The 23,218-nt window shown below is 41.5% G+C and overlaps 1 protein-coding gene across 7 annotated transcripts in view; it reads right to left on the bottom strand.

Annotated features, from left to right (window-relative positions):
- Positions 1 to 23,218, bottom strand: part of LOC130178048 (mitogen-activated protein kinase kinase kinase kinase 4-like) — a 111,544-nt gene that overhangs the window by 54,828 nt on the left and 33,498 nt on the right. For all 7 annotated transcript variants that reach the window (XM_056390131.1, XM_056390135.1, XM_056390132.1 and 4 more), the window contains exon 3: positions 11,565 to 11,621. In XM_056390131.1, coding sequence (XP_056246106.1) covers positions 11,565 to 11,621 — 57 coding nt within the window. The remainder of the gene's footprint in view (positions 1 to 11,564; positions 11,622 to 23,218) is intronic.

Here is a 23,218-nt window from a genome sequence, read left to right as displayed (position 1 = left end):
ACAGTATAAATCTATTTTCCTCTGGTCAGGTTGTTTCAAGGTGGAGACGCAGAGGAAGGATGGAAACATCAGCACCGAGACACTCTGACAGATAAACAACAGTTGTTATTGAATTTTCAGGTACAGGTCACCTGGAACGACGGCGACAGTGTCAGGTGATTTTCAAAATATATTCACGTTAATCACATCTCTGCAAGCGAAGTGCAGCTCCAACACTTCATCCTGTTATATTGTGCTATAACTTGTATTTGTGCCTAAAGTTTAAGCTTGTTATAAGGAATTTATGCAGACATTTATTTTAAGTACATGGGTTCTTCCACCTTGTGATCAAACTTTGCACTAAACTAATCTCTAACTTCTAGTTTCAGCTTCTCGAATGTGAAGAGTTTTTGTTTCATGTTATTGTAAATTGTACGTTTTTCTTCTTTTCTTTTGGTTTAAGTTTGTTAGTCAGACAAAACAAGAAATCTGAAGACATCACCTTGGGCTCTGGGAGATTGTGATTGCCATTAATCAAAATTAATCAATCTAATCAACTGATTGTGACAAACGGATCAACATTAGCTGCAGCCTTTATATAATATATTACATATTATTCTGGCCTGCGTTTACCCTGAACGTTTGCCTTTACATCATCACCTCTGGTTGTGTTTCTTCAAACCAGCTGCACAAGCACAGTCTTTATTGCTGGAAGTCGACCAGCTCCATAGAAAGTGTGGAGAGTGAATTTCTTTGAAACTGGTGATATGGAAAAGTATTAGAAAACAAATATACCTATTATTTAGGTTTGTTGCACTGTGTTTAAAAAAAGAACTATCACAATCTCAGCAACCAAAGCTATAACTCAGGATATTTGGCTGGTTGTTGGCTTTCAGTCCATCTATGAGAGACGAGCTGAAGAGCCAAGCACGGGAACAAAAACGCTGTTCAAACCCGTCTAATAAACGGATATTACTCCAAACAAAAATGCAGATTGAGCCAAACAACCTACCTCCGCTCTGGCTCACACACTCAGGATATTACAGGGCAGACTCAGACAGGCATACAGACGTGTAACAAGATCAAGTGATTATTTCTCAATCATTGCGGCATCACTGAGGCTGTGTGACATTTATTTGCAAGTACTTTGCATCAGCCGAAACCCGTGCGTCTCATCTCACCAGGCCGACCGGGGCAGACACGACATGACATTTTCACTGTTATTACAGCCAGTCGATAAGCGGGAGCGTGATGGGCGGCTGCGGCCCGGACTCACGAGTCCACAAAGGGGAAGCTCTGGGTGGGGGGGGTTTGGCTTTTCATATCGACTCTTTTGACATTTTGGCAGCTTGTTGTACAAATGTAAACAGCTGTATCATCCACACCTGTTTCCCTGCTGTTGAATAACTTTTAGATTACTTAGTCTAATGTCCATGTGTCCACATACTTTTGGTCATAACACAAGATATTTTATAGCTGCTCCATCTTGTCTACATCGCTACCAATAAACACAACTGACAGAGAAAGGTTAATTATTCCATCACATGTGGAGGTGTAAATCCTCACAGGACTCTTGGAAAGGAAGAAATCAACATAATTTCCAACATCATCCACAAAGAAGATTCAGCCCAAAAGTTTTGTCTCCAAGAACTCATGAAAGTAACTTTCTTCTTGCAAAGCGATTGAAAGCTTGCACACATGATCAAAAAATAAAAGTCATTAAATGGTGGATTCATATTTTTGGAATCAATTCCTGAAAACCGAACTTCTTAAATTTGGCATTTACCAAGTGAGACTGTACCCCCCTTTTTTTCTATGCAGGTATGCAGGTATGCACATAAACATGTTGGTATATGTGTTTCACAAATTTATTTATTTTGTTATTTTCATAAATGCTGATTGCAATCAGTTCACGGGTGAGAAGTTGGGAGGGAAGTTGTTTCAAGGAAAGATATGACCAAAACACTCTGGAAAAGTGATATATAAAGTGTATAATCAATAAGGATAAGTGATACAAAAATAAACACAACTGGCACCAGAACGGTGTAAGAGGAAATACAAGCACTGTAGTTTACCAAGCGAATCTTTGAACCGATCTGAAGATGATGACAACCCAGACTTTGAGCTGGCTGAAGAGAAGATACTGAATCACGTTGTGGTGCTGAAACAGGAGCCAAGATCCGACTGTGGAGCGTTAAGTTATTTAAGAATAGTCTTTTAAGTGTAGGAGGCACATTAACTACTGGCTGTAATGCAACTGTAATAAATACGTCTTCATACTGGTGAGTTAATGCTGCCTGACTGCCAAGACATTTACCAACCTTCAAATTTATCACTGCTGCTAGATACCTCGCTCTGTTGGCTGTCGAGTTCAGCCTGGCTGTCAAAATGGATATTAATTTGTTTTTTTTTTTGTTAATTTATAAAAAAAAACAGGAAGCGATTGGTGTTGCGTGCTGGTACTGGAAGAAACTAAAGCTCACACGTCTTATCGAGCGCTGCAGCTGCAGGAAGCAACAGATGACAGGCAGCCGGGCATCTCTGCTGACATTTCTAAGTCAGGTCCAGAGGTGAGAGGGCAACTCTGCCAAACTTCAGCATTTAAAGATGAAAGATGCATTCACTGTCAGCCTCTGCACGTCTATAAAAAACACATCACCTGCAGCTCAGTGACACTATCTCCGAAACACAGAGCACCACAACCAAACTTATCTACGATTATTTATAAAGCTGCAACTTCTCTGCTGTCAGTCATTCTGAGAGCGTTTTCATATGGTAAGGGTGTCACTTTGAAACAAGACTGTTCATACGTTCATACAACTATTTTTGCACTGTAAGCTGTTAGTACCGAGACAAACGTCAAACCAAGCTGCTTCTATAGAACAGATGTCTAAAAATAAAAGTGAGTTTACTTTCACGCTGCGTTCGACTGTTCAGCTTTCAGTACATTCATGCTACGCTCGTCGTCTCACATGTAGAAGTCAGCGGGAGGTTTTGATGGGAGGACGTCGCCGCGTGCTGTTTCTACGCCACGAAAAACTATTTGTCTGTTATTTATTTTGCATTAATCTGCTGCTGTTTAAAGAGTTCAGCAGGAGTTGCGACTGCCTGTAAAGATGATGGGGTCAGTCGGTCAGCCAGCCTGTCAGCCAATCCCTTGAGTCACCGTCAGTCAGCCAGCCAGTTGGTTACTGCTTCAGCCAGGCAGCCAGTCATTTAGCCAGGCAGCCGGCCAACCAATCACTCAGGAGGCCAGCAAACCAGACTGCCGGCCAGCCAGTCCTTCTGTTAATCCACTCATCAGCAGCAGACCATCAGTGAGCCGGCATACGATCCAACCAGTCACAAAGCAGGTGAGTCAGGTGACCTGTCAGTCAACCAGTCAGTCAGACATGTAAACTGTGAAAATAAAAGCAGAACCACTCAAGATCTGACGGGAGATGCACAGAAAATCAGCTCGCACAGACACCGGGACCTTCTGTGGTCACCAGAACATCCCGTCGCCCACAAACTGTCAGTCATGTGAACGTTTTTGGAACAAGTCAGCGTAATTACAGATGCCGCGGCCAAACTGAAGGAGGAGAAACACAGCAGAAATGTTCTTACGCATTATCCTCCACGGGGACATGAATAGAAGTTCAAAATTACAGCTAAAAAGAGGGAAAGAGAAGAATCACCTCCGACTGACATAAGAACGGTTACACTGCTCATGAGAAAACACGGCATCCACATCCAAAAAACATCGACCCGGCATCAAACTGAATCAGCTAGTGAAGGAGAAGAGTGTCATCGATCTCAAATCACTGGAGAGAAAGAACAAAATCACGGCCTGAGGAGTGACGGCGGGTTAGCAGTTAGCAGTTAGCAGCAGAAACCTAAAACTCGGCCCAGTAGACACTAAATATCCTCATGTCCTAATAAAAGTTGCTAAGCCGAGAGAAAAGTTACTGCCCTGCCTCTTCTAGCAGGATGGAGGCAGTAACTTTAGGTACACATTACTTTTAATTTGTTGGGGTTTTTTTTTTTTAATCTCCACAGAGGAGGTTATTTTCACCCGTGTTTGTCTGGATTATGCAAAATGAAGGTGCTGAACTGATTTGCACCAAACTGGGTGGAGGGATGGGTCATAGGTCAGGGAAGAACCTATTCAGTGTTGAGGCAGATCAAATTAAAAGGGGGGGGGGGGGGGGGGGCAGGAGTTTTTCATCACTTTCCAATATGTCCCCTTAGGGGAGGTACGAGCTCTACCGAGTGTCATTCTAGATTCTAGATTAGATTTCATTCTAGATCTGTATTCTACATTTTTCAAAAAAGACCTCAATCAGGAATCGTTATCTGATCACAGCTGAAGAAATATTATGCTAAGAATCTGACTCTAAAAAATAAATAAATAAATTAAAAAACATCTGAGGATCTGGAACCTGAGAATGTCTGGCATTTAAAGAAAGTGTCTAAACAATTAGTTCAAAATTGTTGTTTAGTAAAGTTCTGTCCGATGACCGTTTCAAGAAGAACGGGGGCCCAGCAGTTGTTACCATTTTCAGTACCTGACAGTTTTTCTATACTGAGCTCTAGCATCATTTAAATTCAACAGAGACAACACAGAAATACATACACACACACACACACACACACACACACACACACACACACAGACTGATGTGTGTGTGTGAGATAGACGGACAGAAAATGACCTGGAGGTCAGGATACAGCTGCTTGGATAAGGAGACAGTGACATCATCCTCTCTCTCTCTCTCTCTCTCTCTCTCTTTTATATGATCACTATGTCTCTCTCTCTCCATCTTGTTTTGTTCACTGTTCATTTATTTTGGTCACTCTCTGTCCCTTTCGTCCTTGCAGCATCACTTTCCATTACTGTCTCATATAACGACTTTAGTCCCATGTCCATGTGTCCCATCGTTACGACACCTCACCTCTCTCTCTCTCTCTCTCCTCTCTCTCTCCCTCACTCTCTCTGTCTCACTTTCCCTGAACTATATATTCACAGTCAGTCATTCAAAACAAGGCGTCCTGAAGCTACTCATTATCATTCCTGGGCATGAAATGGTGGGGAGACTCGGTGGCGGCCATATTGCTGCTGAAGTATTACAGCACACAATGTGAGAGGAGCAAAATGGAAGCATAATGGAAAACGGGAGCCGAGTGGGAGGGAGACTTTGGCTTTGATGGAGGCCAAGAGAGGTCGACACATCTCTAACAGGCAACCAGGAACCTGGAGCGACTTGATCCATTGATTATTTTAAACACTCACTGTGATCCTGTCATATCTGAAGAAGCCTCGTGGGTCTAAACGTTCGCTACTTCTGCCCAGTTATTTTGATGATCACCGAATAAGCCAAAATCCACAGTCCTCGTTCTTTGCAAAAAAATTAATTCTGAATTTCAGCTGAAGCTAATATGAGGCTTCAGCTGTCTGAATTAGTGAAATCAAAGTCAAAGGATATTCCCTCTTTTTATTTTCCCTCCACTGCGCCTCAGCGAGAAAACACAAAGAGAGAATTTCATACTGTAACTTAGACACAGCCCCACCTGATTTCTCTAACTTCTAACTGCTGAAGCCTCGCACAGTAGAGGACTGTGGACTTTGTTCCCCATCATTTACACTCAGATCATTTACATTTGCAGACAGTACAGACAGGAGAAAGACCATATGCAAAGCCCCTCTTTTCTAAATTTTGTGCCGATCCATCTTGAAAACGTATAAATATTCTTGATATTTCACAGCTTCAGTGAAAACATGTTTGACACTGAAATTGGCCTGAAAAGTTATTAGATTCACTCTATATCCACCAACTCAGTGGCGATGCGAACTCTTCCACGCTGCAGCTGGTGAGGCTTAGGAAGAGTTACAAACATACAATCCCATGCCTTCAACACCTTCCTACTTTTCACTCTCACACCTCTGAACGGACGGGGGGGGGAGGGTGGGAGGTGAGAGAGACGGACAGACCGAGACAGAGTCGACTTGCTTTAATGCGTCCAGTTTGTTTCATGTGCGAAATTCACAGAAAGTGATTCAGCAAGCTACAAATTATAGCGACAAAAGCTATTTATTCCCCCGCGGGAAGCAAAAAGTTGAGATGAAGATGCTCGCTGTGGAGTTTTTCGACTCATCAAGATTGATTTTTTTTTCCAACTGAATCCTACTGGATTACATCAAATCAACAGCAGCAGTGAGAGATGCAAAGCTGCTGCAGCTTCTCTCTCTCTCTCTCTCTCTACCTCTACCTCTCTTTCCGTCCTTCCTTTTCCTTCCGATTTCCTGTTGGGATAAAGATGACTTCATCCTTTCTGTCTATTCTTTCACACCCACTCACTTCTCAAAGAAAACAGAGGTGGTGACTAAAAGAGAAAGAAAAAGGAAGAGAAGAGGGGAAAACACAGGGGAGAATGTGGATGAATGCCACAACAACAAAAAAGAAAAAGAAAAAAAGAGTGTGGAATGAAGGGAGAAGATAGATGGATGAGAGAGACGAGAGGTAGCGAAAGAAGAAAGAGAGAAGCATGCGAGCAGTAATAGACCCTCCCATAATCCCACTGCACTTCAGCTGAACCTTCACAGAGGAGGAAAGGGGGGAAAAAAAACTCCCTCGCGGATTTCTCCTCCAATCTAAGTTCCCTCTCTCGCCGTCTAAGGTTTCACTCGCTCGGTCCCTCACTTTCCTTTTTTCTCCTCTTACAACACATTAAAGAGAAAATCATACACTTAGAGAAGTTCACAAACGTTCCCTATAGGAAAATAAGAAACTCTGATATACTGTCGACAAGCCGCGCTGCTTCATGATGCACAAACAGCAAACCGCACAAACGATAACAGTGCTATTTATCATCAATCATATGGTTGTCCTTCAGGAGCTGACTTCCTGACAGCGGCTTGAGTTAGATCAACACACCAACTGCAACTTTTTTTTTTGGTGTCAGAAGTTGGACAGAAAGATGGAAGAAGTGAACGCTTCTTTAGAAACACTTTAAAGGTGGTTTATAGGTATTTTAGTTTAAAACATTCACAAATTAACTGAAATTATCAACTGCATGTGAAGAAATAACAGTTTTGACGTTATACCAAAGACGTCTATGTGTTTTGTTGCAGGGATAATCTACAGGAGTTAGCATGCTAGCCAGCTAGCTCTGGCCTGTCCCGACCTGTAATAGCACTTTGTTCCTCAGGAAACGATAGTGAGATCCAACATGAGAGGATGAAGAAGTAGCGCTGCTTCTCATCAGTGAATAAAATGGCAGAAGAAACAATGGCTGAGGCTCTTGGGAAGCGACCATTATCAGAAAATAAAAGCAGTAATAGAAATAGAGAATTGATGAGTAAACGAATGAAGTTTGATACTGAATTTGTATTGTAACATTAAGTAAACGGCCGTTAATGCTAACGTTGGCTATTTAGCAACAGCAAATTCTTACATACAGCACCTTTAAATGTTGAAATAAAAAATGTAAAAGAAGAAAAACACCACAAACGTTTATCACCTGAAGCATCATCCAATAAAGCTTAAAGAGGGACAAAGCTTTCAGTCTCAAATACCAGCAATTAGACCCATCCCCTGCAACAGGCCCCTGCAGTGAGGCACTCAGCTGGAACCGAAACAAAGAACTGAAGTTGGAATTACGTTTTTTGCAAAGATACATGTAAACATCTCTGTGAACCTACACAGAGAAGGGTGTTCAGGGTAACTGTAGGTCAAACACATCCACAGTTCTCAACAAAGCATTGTGCGGACCTGTGCATCAAACGAGCTGATTGGTTAATCCAGCTCCCCTCAGGATGCAGGTTTGAAAAGCGAGTAAACTTTATGCTGCAAAAGTTGTGCTTATCATAAAGAGTAGGACTGCAACATAAGATGGTTTTAATTTATTAATTTAGATTAATCTTCTATCATTCCATAAGTAAAGTAATTTTTTTGTTGACTAACTGAATAATCATTTCACCTTTATATGAAGATAAAAGCCTGTCAAGTGTCTCCAGCTCCTGCATGTTCACCTATATTCAGCCTGAAGACGTCTTTTAGTCTCAACACATCACACATGCTGTTGTTTTTATTTTGCAAAAGACACAGTGCTGATACACAAGCAGCACATTTGTGACAGTAATTTTAACACTGAATTGATTTATATCACAACATGTATATTTAATGCTGCCTGACACGATGAAATGTTTTCTACACGGCCCTGCCCTTGTATTTCACTCCTTGTCCACTTGCTCTGTCCTTCTCAGTGTCTGTCTCCACCCCCCCACCCCCTCCTCTCTGCTGCTCTGTATATGGAACAGGAAGCGGTATGTGGGTCAGAGCACATATGCCGAGAAGTGCACAAGGAGCCGACAGTGGACATGCACGCACACACAAACACACACACACACACACACACACACACACACAACCACACACATGGGAAAGAAGATGTATAGCTGTGTTGTTTTGCATCTATGACATGTGAGTGTATGAAAGGCTCTTGTGGTTCACTTCAGAGGTCTCTCACACTCACACACACACACACAAATAAATGTTGCATGAGATTAGTGTGTATGTGTGTGTGTGTGTGTGTGTGTGTGTGTGTGTGTGTGTGTGTGTGTGTGTGTGTCTCTATGTGCATGTGAAAATCTCAAGCTTTTCCACTGCAAACAACTTCCTCTTCTCAACCGTCATTCCTGGCAAACATCCAGACAAACTGAATGTTTATTTTAGAAAACGGCTGAACTGTGTGGTAAAGGACCACTCTAAATATTTTTGAAGGAGAAGGAAGAAGAAAAAAAATTAACCGTCATGTCTTGAATATCCCCTACATGTGTATTTCTCTTCAGGGGTTCAGCTCGTATGAATACACAAACACATTCCCACCAAATGCTCCTGATCCTTCTTCATGTCCTGTCTCTAATCTCCACAGTTGGAGATGGAGATTTGTGCCTGCAGGTCACAGTAAGAGGTACACTCCCAAACCCTGAGTATTTCCAACAGGACTGGTAAACTCACTAATCACCATCACAGATGGTTCAGCAGTAACAATATTATTGAATTTCCTTGTATTTGGGATCATAGTTTTTCTGTATTATATTCAGTAGAGGTGGAAAAAGCATTTAACAATTCTTTGATATTAAAACTTCCCACTAAACCCCACGTTGTTTACATTTACTCAGCATTAGAAGGGAAATGATGGATTACATGACTAATCAATACTCATTGTTACATAAAAGGCTACAATCTGCCCGACATCATCATCATCATCGTCGTCGTCATGACAATCTCCCAGCAGACAGTTCTTTCCTTTCCTCCTATTGTCCTGCTGGATAAATTCACAGGGATTGCAACACTGAGGATGAGCATGGAATAACATTACTAATAAGGGTGAGGTTTGTTGATGTGGTTTGGCTTGACCACTAAATAATTTCAATCATTTTAAGGTGGGTCAGGTAAGTAAACACAAGGTGTCAGTGCTGGGGAAATCGAGTGTGTAACATGCTTTTTCATGCAGCATCTCTACTTGAGATACAAAATGTTGATGGTTTATCAATGCACCGCTTCACAGGTCCCACAATGAGTGAGGAGGGTCATGAGATGATTAAATGGATAAGTCAGGACAACATATTTCTGTTAAAAAATTAGATTTACAAGAGTTTTACTTGTGAAATACTGGATTCTTTCACCTCTTCAAGCCTCTGAAAATCATTCAGATGAAACGGTGTGAAAGGTAAAATAGTTTTAACAAAGAATTGTGTCAGTGCAGCACTGAATTACCAATTGATTTTGTAAATATAAAATGAATCAATTTGTACCGTGTACTATATATATGTACATTTTACAAAGCATGTCCTTATTAGAGGGAGCACAACATGCAACTTAGTTAAACTAGTTCAACTGCTCATAATTCATATCTACACCAAGGACATGAGGAGTCACAAGTAGGTCTCGCTTCAAGGCTGGGAACCACTGCCCTGATCTATGAGAAACCTTTAAGATATGTATCAAGACTATTTAATGATGATGGATTTGAACATTTAACACACTAAAACATTTCAACTAAAACATTTAACACCATAAAAACACAGCTTAAGGTAAATTATCAGGGGTTTTATAGATGCTGTTAGACGGCACAATCCTCTTCAGTGGTTCACCCAGATTTAAGGATTTCATGCCTTGATGATACACTCGTTCCTCTTTAAGGCGTCTGGGCAGGAAATGGTCAAGTGGCCTCAAGTATGTGTTTGCGAATACTTTTCTCATTCTCTCATTTAGTTATTCATTCAATGATGAGTAACACGAAAAGAAGGGGGAAAAAAACAAAACAAAAGGTGCCAAATATTATTATCAGTCTAGTGTGATCCAGTTTAACTGTATAAGACTACCAGGACGTTTGTGCATGTATACACATCCAAGAAAAACAGGCTCCGATTACACAGGCAGACACAGCCCTCTGGGTCCTTCCTCGACTTTGTGGAAGCTGGCCAGCACGCACCCGTGGGCTTCAATACACACACACAGACACCAATGTTCAATCTTTAAGACTATTGCCTAAACTGCCCTGGGGAAATTGGAAATCAGTTGAGCTTTAAAACACAAACTCAGCTTTATCCAATGAACTAAGAAGGATGGAAGCTGTGTGATTACAAGTCTGAGCGTTAGGACTATTTTTGGAGAGAAAACATTGACATAAGGGTGTAGAGCAGAGAGAGGAAGGGGAGTCGGGGAAACTGTTTGTTTTGGTGTTAAATGTTAAACTGAACATCTGAATAAAGAATTAGTTCTGATTTATTCTGTCAGATGTAATGAATCTAAATTTGGGATCAATTCCAAATCTGCAAAAGCTGTATTTTGTGGCTGCTGTGCTGAGGCTGGTAACCGCTGCAGTCTCACTTCATGCATTTTTCATGCATCTATGTTACTACTGTCTACAATCCTCTCTTCAAAGCGGAGATATTTTAATATAGCTGTGTGAAACTGTGACATCTCTCACACAACAAGAGTCAATGTTTCTTTCATCCAACACTACACATGATAGAAAAGAGAAAAAAAAAATCAGATTCCAAATTTTTTTTTTTTTTTTAAAGAATTCAACAAGTGCAGCTGCAGTTCAAGAAGAGATTTCTGTTTCCATCCACCTCGGTGCATCGATTAAAGGAAAATGCGACAAAGTGCATTGGAAAAAAGACGCAGGAATTAAATCTTTCCATACATGAAGGATGTGACTTCAACGTCTGAAGATAAAAGAAATAGTGGCAGATGAAAACATTAGATTTGTGTGGAGTGATGAAGAAACTGTTACATACACAAATGAATGCATGAAACAAAAGCCATAACTTCTATGTTTTCTACATTTCCACCATCTTGAGGTTTGGCTGGCGCTCTGTTAATTACATCATCTTGTTGCACCTTCTTCCTCTGCAATGATTTAGTGGCACGCGACTGGAGAATTAGCTCCACTGGCTGTTTATCAACTCCTTCATATTCACACAACAGTATTCAATGGATGGATGGAAAATTCTGTTATAATTGATACTAAATTTAGATGGAAACTTGACTAATAGCAACAAATATTAAAAGTACACATCTGTGTTTACTGACCTCGGTGACGTCCATGACCTTGATGGCCGCCAGTTGTCCCGTCTTGACATGTCGACCCTGGAGAAAAACAGAAGAGAGAGAGACATGAGGACGAGGTAAACCTGTAATTTCTTTCCACCATGCAGCACACACATCATCATGACCATTTACCAATCTGTGTCTCTATTGTTCAGATATGAATAGCTCAGTTATAGGACAATCTAGAGCAACAATATGACAATAATGACGGTACTTTTCTTTCAGTTTTGCAGAAGGAAACCAGAAAGTGACCGATGTCACGGCTGTGCAAATTGTTGGTGAGAATCAAAAAGCTTTCCAGGCGTCACGGGCTGAGTAAACATACAGGCCGATGCAGATGGTCATAAAAACAAAAACCAGATTCATAACAACCAATTTTCCTCCACAATAGTGTGGAGAATCATGGGCGATGCTCCAAACCTTCAGCATTCCTTAACAGACTCGGGTGTTTTCAGCGTGGGCAAGGAATTAAAACATAACTCTCTCCTCTTTTTCAGGGAACGTTCAAAAATACGAAATAAATAAGAAAGATTTCAAGTTAGACTTAAAAATGAAAACACCATCCAGGAGGATTTAATCTGCCGCTATAGGTAGAGGTAGATGCGTGCGTAGAGTACGGTAACGCCTGTTGAACACAGCAGCACAGACCCTGCTGTTAAAGCCTGTTCTCACTCTACTACTGGACCAGAATGGCCCAGTTGCCTCTGTGGGCTAACAATGCTATCTCAAATGTTTTCACAGACGGAAAACTGGAGAGGGAAGACAAACACACAGGGAGAGTGAACGTCTGTGCAAACCCACACAAATCTGCATCATGTGTTGCAGCCTGTGTGTGTGTGTGTGTGTGTGTGTGTGTGTGTGTGTGTGTGCATGTGTGTCTGAACTGCCACATGATCAGGTTTCCTTTGTGTGAAACGGGACAGCGACACCTGAGCTGCTGGCCCCTGTTCCTGAATGAGTTGGCGCAGTCCACAGTTTGAGTGATGACGGATTAGCCCATTTTGGTTTAAGCCACGGGGGACAAGTGTGTATATATGTGTGTGTGTGTGTGTGTGTGTGTGTGTGTGTGTGTGTGTGTGTGTGTGTGTGTGTGTGTGTGTGTGGAGATGGGGTTGGCAAAAAGGTCAAGGCTGATTGAGAGAGCGAACTGCAAAGATGACAAGGAAGCAAATCTCTGCTGGTGCCCGACTGTGGGAACTACAGTGTGGGAATGGAAAGGTGAAGGAGGACAAAACTGTCAGCTGTCCAAGAAGAAAAAAAATGAAGTAAGCATGAGACAAAACTCATGACGTAAGAAACAAACAGAGAATTAAAGACGTGGTAAAGATGCTGGGAGAGGACACAATTTATTTTATTCTGTTTTGTTGATATCTAAATGGCGCAGCAGTGTGAGGGGAGACGAGTGTAGACACTGAGTAAATTTGAGGACTGGCAATTATAAATTAAAGTGGAGGTGGGCTGCTGCCGAACGTTATCAGCCACAAAACACAAAGGGGAAATGGTGACGAAGCGAAGGGGCGAGGAAGGGAAAGACAAACAGAGCCGTTTCAGTGCAGACACTGAAAATAACAAGGGACATTAACAGGATATTTAAATGTGAAAGTTATTTTAAAAAACTAGAAAAAGATAAAGGTGTATTACAGCGACAAAATATGTATTTATGAGTGAGCAGTGAAGGCAATTGTTCCAAAGAGACGTTCTGTGACAATGTGCGAGTCTGACGATGTTTAAAATGCAAAAGGACAATTCACTCAATGGCATTTCATCAAATCTGCTTATTGAGATCAAATCCTTTCAAGACATTTGTTGAATTTATTATGATTTAGTTTAGTTTTTAAACTATTTTAAAGACAAAAAAACTCTAAAACTCAACAACTCACAAACAAACTGCCACCAATGAACAGCTTTTACATAAACACTTAATAATCAGATGGCTGCATGTAATGTGAAAGGGTTTAATCACTGAATTACCACCAGCTCTGCACTTTGAGTGTGTCTTGTTTTTTTTATTGTTTTGGTTTCACATTAAGGCCTCTCATCAAATGAATTTACAACTGCAGCTGTTTTCAGCACGAAAATAAAAAAAAAAGAAAGAAAAAAAATGCCAATAAAACCCACTGCATTCTACCTCTCCAGCACCGTAACAGCAGATCGGCAAAGTTGGTAACTAGTCAGTAAAAACAGAGGAGCATCTAAAAAAGGAGAGTGAACGCTGGACGTACGTTCATCGTGTGGGGAGTGATAATGTTTTCTTCTCGCCCGCTGACGTGGAAAAAGGCAAGAGTTGGTAAACCTGTTAGCTGCAGCAGCCTCATAAGCTGATAATATGTCAGGGCTAAAGTGTTTGTTATGGAGCTCCTCTCCCAAAAACCAGTAAAGAAATCACTAACTGAACTTTTTATTCTTTTGAAGAAGAAGAAGAAAAGGTGAACGAGTTTTACAGATTTCACCAACTTGGGTAAAAAAAAATCCAGAATTAAATCAAATCATTAGCGAAAGTCCTCAAAACTCAGTTGGTCATCCTTGAACTATGGACTGTTAGTGGCAATGTGTGTGTGTGTGTGTGTGTGTGTGTGTGTGTGTGTTGTGTGTGTGTGTGTGTGTGTGTGTGTGCGTGCTAAGTGTGTGGTGTCTCGGTGCTTTTCAGCCACAGCAGGCCGACCTCCATCAGCCTCCATTAAACTCCAGCATCCATCTTATTCTAGCGCCGCTGAGTCATCCGTTTCTAACTCACGACACACACACGCACAGAAGGTATTTCTGATGTACTAATGCACACAGAAAACACACACCCACACACACACACACACACACACACACACACACAAGCACAAATGAATTACCCTCGCCACACACACAAAAAGTATATGAATCACAAGATTTCCCCTGGCTGAGTGTGTACTCAGTCTGACCTCAACATCTCTATTCCACAATTTGCATTTCTTTTTCTCCAGTGACGAAAAGGCTTGTTTAACAATTTGCTGCCCTGAGAGAACAAGAAGCAGCAGCGTGTGTGTGTGTGTGTGTGTGTGTGTGTGTGTGTGTGTGTCTGTGTTAGGAGTGAGGAGTGCTGACGATGCAGTTTTGTGAAGGCTTAAGAATGTGTGTCGACTGGGATTATTCATAATCACGTACGCACACACACGCACACACACACACACACACACAGGAGGAATTCTCTCCAGTGCATGCACTTCTACTGTACATCATTTGGCCAACCTGTGGTGTCAGTGTCTGCACACACACACACACACACACACACACACACACACACACACACACCCTGAGGCTAATATACTGTATAGGAGCTGCTGTATGGATACCAGTGACATCATGACAGATGCTGATGAATGAACAGCATCTCTCTCTCTCACACACACACGACTTGTCTCTTTCCTTGTTGAGGTTAGGTTTAATTTCATAAGCGTCCATGAAGTGAATAAAACCACTCATGGCTGACACCCATTATTGTAGGTGTGTGTGTGTGTGTGTGTGTGTGTGTGTGTGTAAATGTCTGTCTATGGTTGTGTTGACAGATTTTTGTTTAAAGCCAACATTTCTGCTTTGTGAGGACATTTTGATCCTCACACCCTCAAAGAGCAGTTTGAGGGTTAAAACTTGGTTTAAGGCTTTAAGGTTAGAGTTAAGTTTAGTTTATGGTTAAGGTTAGACATATAGTTGTGATGTTTAAGGTTAGCTTAAGGGGCTAGGGAATGCGAAATGAGAAAGACGTGAGAGTGTGTGTGTGTGTGTGTGTGTGTGTGTTGTGTGTGTGTGTGTGTGTGTGTGTGGTGTGTGTGTGTGTGTGTGTGTGTGTGTGTGTGCGTGCTAAGTGTGTGGTGTCTCGGTGCTTTTCAGCCACAGCAGGCCGACCTCCATCAGCCTCCATTAAACTCCAGCATCCATCTTATTCTAGCGCCGCTGAGTCATCCGTTTCTAACTCACGACACACACACGCACAGAAGGTATTTCTGATGTACTAATGCACACAGAAAACACACACCCACACACACACACACACACACACACACACACACAAGCACAAATGAATTACCCTCGCCACACACACAAAAAGTATATGAATCACAAGATTTCCCCTGGCTGAGTGTGTACTCAGTCTGACCTCAACATCTCTATTCCACAATTTGCATTTCTTTTTCTCCAGTGACGAAAAGGCTTGTTTAACAATTTGCTGCCCTGAGAGAACAAGAAGCAGCAGCGTGTGTGTGTGTGTGTGTGTGTGTGTGTGTGTGTGTGTGTCTGTGTTAGGAGTGAGGAGTGCTGACGATGCAGTTTTGTGAAGGCTTAAGAATGTGTGTCGACTGGGATTATTCATAATCACGTACGCACACACACGCACACACACACACACACACACAGGAGGAATTCTCTCCAGTGCATGCACTTCTACTGTACATCATTTGGCCAACCTGTGGTGTCAGTGTCTGCACACACACACACACACACACACACACACACACACACACACACACACACCCTGAGGCTAATATACTGTATAGGAGCTGCTGTATGGATACCAGTGACATCATGACAGATGCTGATGAATGAACAGCATCTCTCTCTCTCACACACACACGACTTGTCTCTTTCCTTGTTGAGGTTAGGTTTAATTTCATAAGCGTCCATGAAGTGAATAAAACCACTCATGGCTGACACCCATTATTGTAGGTGTGTGTGTGTGTGTGTGTGTGTGTGTGTGTGTGTAAATGTCTGTCTATGGTTGTGTTGACAGATTTTTGTTTAAAGCCAACATTTCTGCTTTGTGAGGACATTTTGATCCTCACACCCTCAAAGAGCAGTTTGAGGGTTAAAACTTGGTTTAAGGCTTTAAGGTTAGAGTTAAGTTTAGTTTATGGTTAAGGTTAGACATATAGTTGTGATGTTTAAGGTTAGCTTAAGGGGCTAGGGAATGCGAAATGAGAAAGACGTGAGAGTGTGTGTGTGTGTGTGTGTGTGTGTGTGTGTGTGTGTGTGTGTGTGTGTGTGTGTGTGTGTGTGTGTGTGTGTAAAGAAAAAGGTGTGTTCTGACAGGTCGGTCATGATATTTGACCTTTAATTTTCCAATCATGTAGGGAAATATTTGCCATTTTTCCTTTAGTGAAGCTGCTTTTTGAAAGGAAATTATTAACAACACAATGCTGTCTAGATGATGAAAAGTTCTTGTGTGTGTGTGTGTGTGTGTCTCCTCTCTGTGTGTGAGAAAGGTGACCTCAGAACGCAGACTGTAATAATTACAGAATCCCCCCAACCGCCAACACACACACTCTCTCTCCCTCACACAAACACACACACACACACACACACACACACACACACACACACACACACACACACACACACACACACACACACACACACAACAGACACACACACACACACAATGGCTAAAAGATGACATCATCTTCTCCGGTTCCTTTGTTCAGAAACGAGACACAGATATACGCTCACACCTGGTTAATATGGACGTATAAAAGACAGAGGGACAGTCCGTCAGTCCGTCAGTCCGTCAGTCCGTCAAAAGAGCAGAACTGAGACAGTGAACGTCGCTTCTTCTCGCTGGAGGTTTGTCCACCATTCCTGTCAGTCTAACCAAGTTACTAACTGAGATCTAAGGAAACAACATCACAGGACAGGACAAGGTTGTAAATAAAGCCTCAGTTTAGTCACATTATCTAAACCGGCAGTTCCCAACCTGGGAGTCAGGAACCTACAAAGACCCACGAGATAAATCAGAGAGGTGAAAGGATGAAAAACAGTATATAACATATATATATATATATATATATATATATATATATATATATATATATATTATATATATATATATATATATATATATATTATATATATATATATATATATATATATATATATATATATATATATATATAAATATTTCAGCAACACTGTTTTTTCTGTCCTCTAATTTTCCGATTTTTTTCCCGTTCTTCTTCTTCGGTTGAAGAGGTTACAACCCGCAGAAACGGACAATTAGCAGATAGACTCACAGGCCAAAAAAGATTGTGAACCAATGATCTGAAACCACTTATTTGGAAGTGAAATGGAAGCCAAGTGCATCTTAAGTGTCGGTACGAAAGCTAAGTGCATAGAAAAAAAAAATATGGTGAGCATAGGAGGTCAAAGCTGAACGAGAAGTCAGTCTACAAAATCTAATTTCCGATGTTTGAAACTAACAAATTGGGCATTCACCTTTGTTTCTCCTCTGTATGTCATTGGTTTGTTTACAACCTGTCTGAGAGCGTCCTGCAGATACTTGTTTTTTTTACTAATGTTTAAACAATGTTTGTGGTTTTTCCACATTGGATTTTAGGATATCCTCTTAGTGGAAAAAATCAAACATCGAACAATGATGAGAGACGTGTCAAATCCAAATTTCAGGAGATTCAATCTGTCTCGTAAACAGCAGCGAGTGTGTGTGTGTGTGTGTGTGTGTGTGTGTGTGTGTGTGTGTGTGTGTGTGTGTGTGTGTGTGTGTGTGTGTGTGTGTGTGTGTGTGTGTGCGCGAGCGCAGAGAAAACTTGACTCGGTGGTGAAGACTTAACCTCTTCACCTGAACCAGACATTATCCAGGGGAATTAAGTCCTTCACCGAACATTACATGATTTCTAGAAAGTAAAATAAAGGCAGCAATGGAAATAAAATCAGCTGCAGTTCTATTAGAGCAGGCAGATGAACAGATGTGCATGCTGGAAAAACACAAGATCTAACAGATCTTAAAACTTCAATAAACCTCTCATTTAATCTTTTATTCTTTTTTAAGACCTTTTATAACCATGAACGTAGATAATGTAGTTACTGAAACTCTTAAAGCTTCCCAGCTGACTCCACGCTCCGCTCCAACATGACATAATCCTTCTGTCATCCGACTCTCCCATGACTCGCACCATGATCTCTCTCCACTGTGCTTGGTCAAGTCTATGTGGGGGGGGTGGGGGTGTTTGGACCCGAGTCTCCCTTATCATGGAAAAGCCTGGAGGGCCCGCGAGGTGAGCGGCCAACCTCGAGTTGGTTTCATTCAGAGTTTTAACCTCACATGGTCTCAAGACATTTTCTTCAGACGCCCTCGAGGCAGGTTTGTATTCGTGGAAGAAGAAACTTTGTCTGAGACGACAATACACCCCGGAAATTCAGCAACTGCGCTCTTGTCTGACCAAAATTTTTTATTTTCCATAGGCGCCTAAAACTTTCCACTGAAACTAGTGATTGATTAAATTATTTCATCAACGGCTCTTTAAAGAATAACGATCACGGCGGGGTTTGGCTCGGTGTGGGCAGAGGTTCGCTTTAGTGAACCACAACCAACGGTGATGTGAGAGTGTACAGCTCAACCTATTTATATGTCCACTGGCCACCGTTAACCCCAAATCTTTATTTATTTTACATTCTGGGAAAAACCCCCAAAGATGCCAAATACGTGGGCTGAATTTTGAGGAAATGTGTATTAAATCATGCACAAGACATGTCAAATTTTTCTACTTGATTGAATGGTCCTGCCTATAAATACGTGTTATTTTGGGCTTTAATATTTAATTCAATAAAGCTCAAACACAGCACTGTAACATGCAGATATAGAATATGTATCAAGAAATGCTGGAATACATTTAACATATGCATTTAAACAAACTATTCTCATCATTAATTACATGTTTAGTCTATAAAATATCAGGAAATAATGAAACAATGAGCCCGAGGTGACAGCTTCACTAGGGCTGTAACTGACGATCATTTTCATTATCAATTAATCTCCTGATTATTTTTTCAGTTAACTGATCGTTTGGTCAAAAACAGTAGTGAAATATAAATCCCTAAAGCCCAAGGTAACATTTGTAAATAGCTTGTTTTATACAGTCAACAGCTCGAAACAGAGAGTTCGGTTTACAGTCACATAACTTAACAACTGAGAAGCTGGAACCAACCAACGTTTTGAAAACTGAATTAACGATCAGTCAGTTATATAAATAGTTGGCCAATAATTTTCCGTCAACCCAGCATTTAATTTATTTGCTGACTGCTGCAGCACTTCTCTTTCTCTGACAGAAAGTTACAGCAATCAATACATATTCAATTTCTAATGTTTTGAAAGGAGAAAAGTTGAAAATCCTTAATTGATTGAAATCTTCATAAAAAAGTATCAGAGTTTATATTTTGTTGATTCGTTTTCAGGGTTTTTCCAAGTTGTCGTGCCTTCATCCCGCCAGTGAGAATGTCTGAATATAAAATACATGGATGTGAATCAGCGCCGGGGGTTTGGACTGAATACAGACGACAGAGCAAACGCTCAGTCAGCAGACTGGTGAGGAGCTCTGGGCTTCAACAAGGTCACGTGTGCAGGTGCTGATGAATTGATTCACTCTGGGAGCATTTCACTTCAGAGATTCTGCTTTGGGTGCAGAGCATCACTGACTCACCCCGTCCCCCTCATCCCCCCCCGTCCCCCGGCAGCCAGCAGTCACTTTAATCAGCCGGTGTTTGCCAACACTGCCCGGCCCATGGCTCTCCACAGATGACCGGCTCCACTGATGTCATTTCTTTTTTCTTTTTTACACTTTACACTTATCAACTGCTGACTACAGATTTTTGTTTTGCTGAGCTGGCCAGACGATTTCGTCATAAAAGTTTAATGAATTAGTCGAATACAGAGAGATAAAGGCAAAATGTCTAATAATTACTGGGAAAAGCTACAACTGTGGCCAAGACAGTTGGCCCAGCACCACATTTCCCATCAGGTCTGTTGCTTTGTGTCTACAAAACATGTTGGAAAATTATCCTTAAATCTTATCTTCTTAAAAAAAATCCCCCCAAATTCTACCAGTAATAAATTCCGTCTTGTTTTAAGATACTGATGCTGATTTAAGTCTGAAACAGAAAACACAGCTGGGAATATGTTGACTTTCATAAGGGAAAGTACAGACTTAGAATTTTTAAGAGTGATTGGATGAAATAAAGCAAATTACTGCTGCATTAATCAATCTTTTTAAATTAAAACAGTGGGTTAAAACGACCATGTGTGATGTGAAAGGGCTCCCGTGTAGTGCACTGGACCTCTCTAGCTAATTGTTTGCTAACACGTTTACCGTTATCAGCCTTATAAAAAGTGCTAATACGTCAGTGTTGTGTTTAAAACTTGTTCTGCTGCCCCCAAATGGTCAAAATACATCAATTAAATTAAATTAAACTTTTACCATTCAGACATCGGCTTGTTTGTTCATTATAATGATATGCAACAGTCTCAAAATAAATACTTATTTTTTTTAACTATATCCTCTTGACATGCTCCATCTCGTATCTTTAACAAACGCTCCTAACCCGTGACCTACTGACCGTGTGACATGAGGAGCCATTTTGTTTACGTGACAGTTTTGACAGGCTGCTCATACAAAAGTATATCTGCAGCAAATTTGAAAACATAAAGAAAGGTAATTAAAGCGACAATCATGGAGCCTGAGCGAGACACTTAAAGAGGCTCGGTCATGTCCTGGTGACCTTTAAAGCTTCCCCCGCTCCGATCACTCCTCTCTCCAATCAGGAGCCGATGAGGGAGAAGACGTCAGCTTTAATGACGTCCTTTACTAGGACGAGTGGGACCTGACCCCAGAGATCATAAGGTACACCTTGCCCCGACCCAGCTGGTGTGACCTTTGACCTCAAGCTTCCACTCTAAAGGGAAGGGAGGGAGAAGGAGAGTGATCTGGGTTTCTCATTAGAGGGGAGGAGACAGAAGCTGAACCCAGACGCTGATCTGGGGTCAGTTTCGGGGTGATCGGAGAAAAATCACTTGTGTTTTGCAACATTAGGATGAAAACTATAAAAGTATTGAAGTAAAATCTAAGCTGTAATAAAGAAGACGGGAGAGAGAGGCAGTGACATGCAAGAAAGTTCAACAGCTGTAATCGAACCAGAGACATTACACTCACGCCCCATGACACTAATTGTCGGTGCCGTTATTCCCAATTCCCCCGCTCTCCTATCTCACTTTTGTCGTTTCAACTGCAGCAGAAAATCATTAAATTCAACGGCCAGCAACGTCTCACAGCAACGTTTCTCTGCTGTTACTTTTTTACAACCATTTTTGGTGCTGCTGTGCTTTTGCTTTTAAGACCTGGAAATGTGTTTTCCGTACTTTTTCAGGCTGCTGCCAGAAAACACGGGAGGTCCGGAGAAAGAAAGAAAACGAGATGAAGGACGATGAACAGGAGGAAGAGGGTCGAGTGTCAGAGGGTTTAAGCGGGGACAACTTTATGAGTTTATGATCGTGTGTGTGTGTGTGTGTGTGTGTGTGTGTGTGTGTGTGTGTGTGTGTGTGTGTGTGTGTGTAGATGATGGCCAGATAACTAAGATGAGGGAAGAAGGGAGCTGCACAACTTCCCCCCAAGGAAATGCCAGGGGAGTGGAGTCATCCTGAACACACACACACACACACACACACACACACACACACACACACACACACACACACACACACACACACACATACACACACACACAGAAGAGGTTCTCAATGCATGTATGTGCCATTTTAAACAGGTAATATACACTTTCACATAATAATCTGTTATCAACATACCCACATACTTTGTGTTTAGCCTAAATCTGGACATACTGGCTGCACTGACTATTAAGAGAGAGAGAGAGAGTGTGTGTGTGTGTGTGTGTGTGTGTGTGTGTGTGTGTGTGTGTGTGTGTGTGTATCGTGGTTTTTGGGACAAGGCGTTCTTTATTGCACCTCTCTGGGCTTTGGGGCATAGACAAGGAGCCAGGTGCAAGCTTTGGTACACACACAAACACACACAGACACATTTTCACAAACACACAGTGTCACATGCACACATGCACAAAGGCAGATAAACACACACAGACACTGGCACATGGAAAGACACACTCAGACACACACACACACACACACACACACACTTCCTATTTCTGCAGCTCAGTGTGAAACCCGTCTCACTAAGAATTCTTTATTGATCAAACCAGTGATGCATACTAATTAAAAAGCTGGTAATCATCGTCGTGATGACGGGGTTCCACGCTTCAGGGTGTTTTTCACAAACTGAACAGCAGCGCATAAACAACATAAAAACACGCACACACACACAAAAAAAAATGGTGAGGTCCAGAGGAGGAATTAAAATATTTCTGGTTGGTTCCAGACGAGGGAACAGACAGCAGCTGCTGCTGAGTTCTGTACATCCTGTCGCACATTATCAACAACAGCTTCACTGAGCTACAACCAGCTCTTCAGTGTCTCCACTGCCGTTTGAAATTCACTATAAAAGCGAATACACAGTGAACTTTATTGAAGACGATAAAGAACAGCTGGATATTTCCTGATTGATTTTAGGTACTTAGATATTTTTCTATTTAATAAGAGGCCATGATGTAGGAATTCAAACTTTCTTCAGTTCATGTGTTTGTTGTCACTCGGCCGTCATGCACACAGTTTGCAGCCATAACAGGTTGTCACCCCTAAACAATTACCACATTTGTTAACTACCTCTGTGCTGATCGACTGAACGATTAATCGACTAGTTTTTTCCAGCTGCAGTCGAGATAAATGTTTCCAACAACACCTTCTGCCTGTTTTCATCTATACA

Source organism: Seriola aureovittata, chromosome 11, assembly GCF_021018895.1.
Source record: "Seriola aureovittata isolate HTS-2021-v1 ecotype China chromosome 11, ASM2101889v1, whole genome shotgun sequence".
In the NCBI taxonomy this organism is placed as follows: Eukaryota; Metazoa; Chordata; class Actinopteri; order Carangiformes; family Carangidae; genus Seriola; species Seriola aureovittata.
This window is presented reverse-complemented; position numbering and strand designations above follow the sequence as displayed.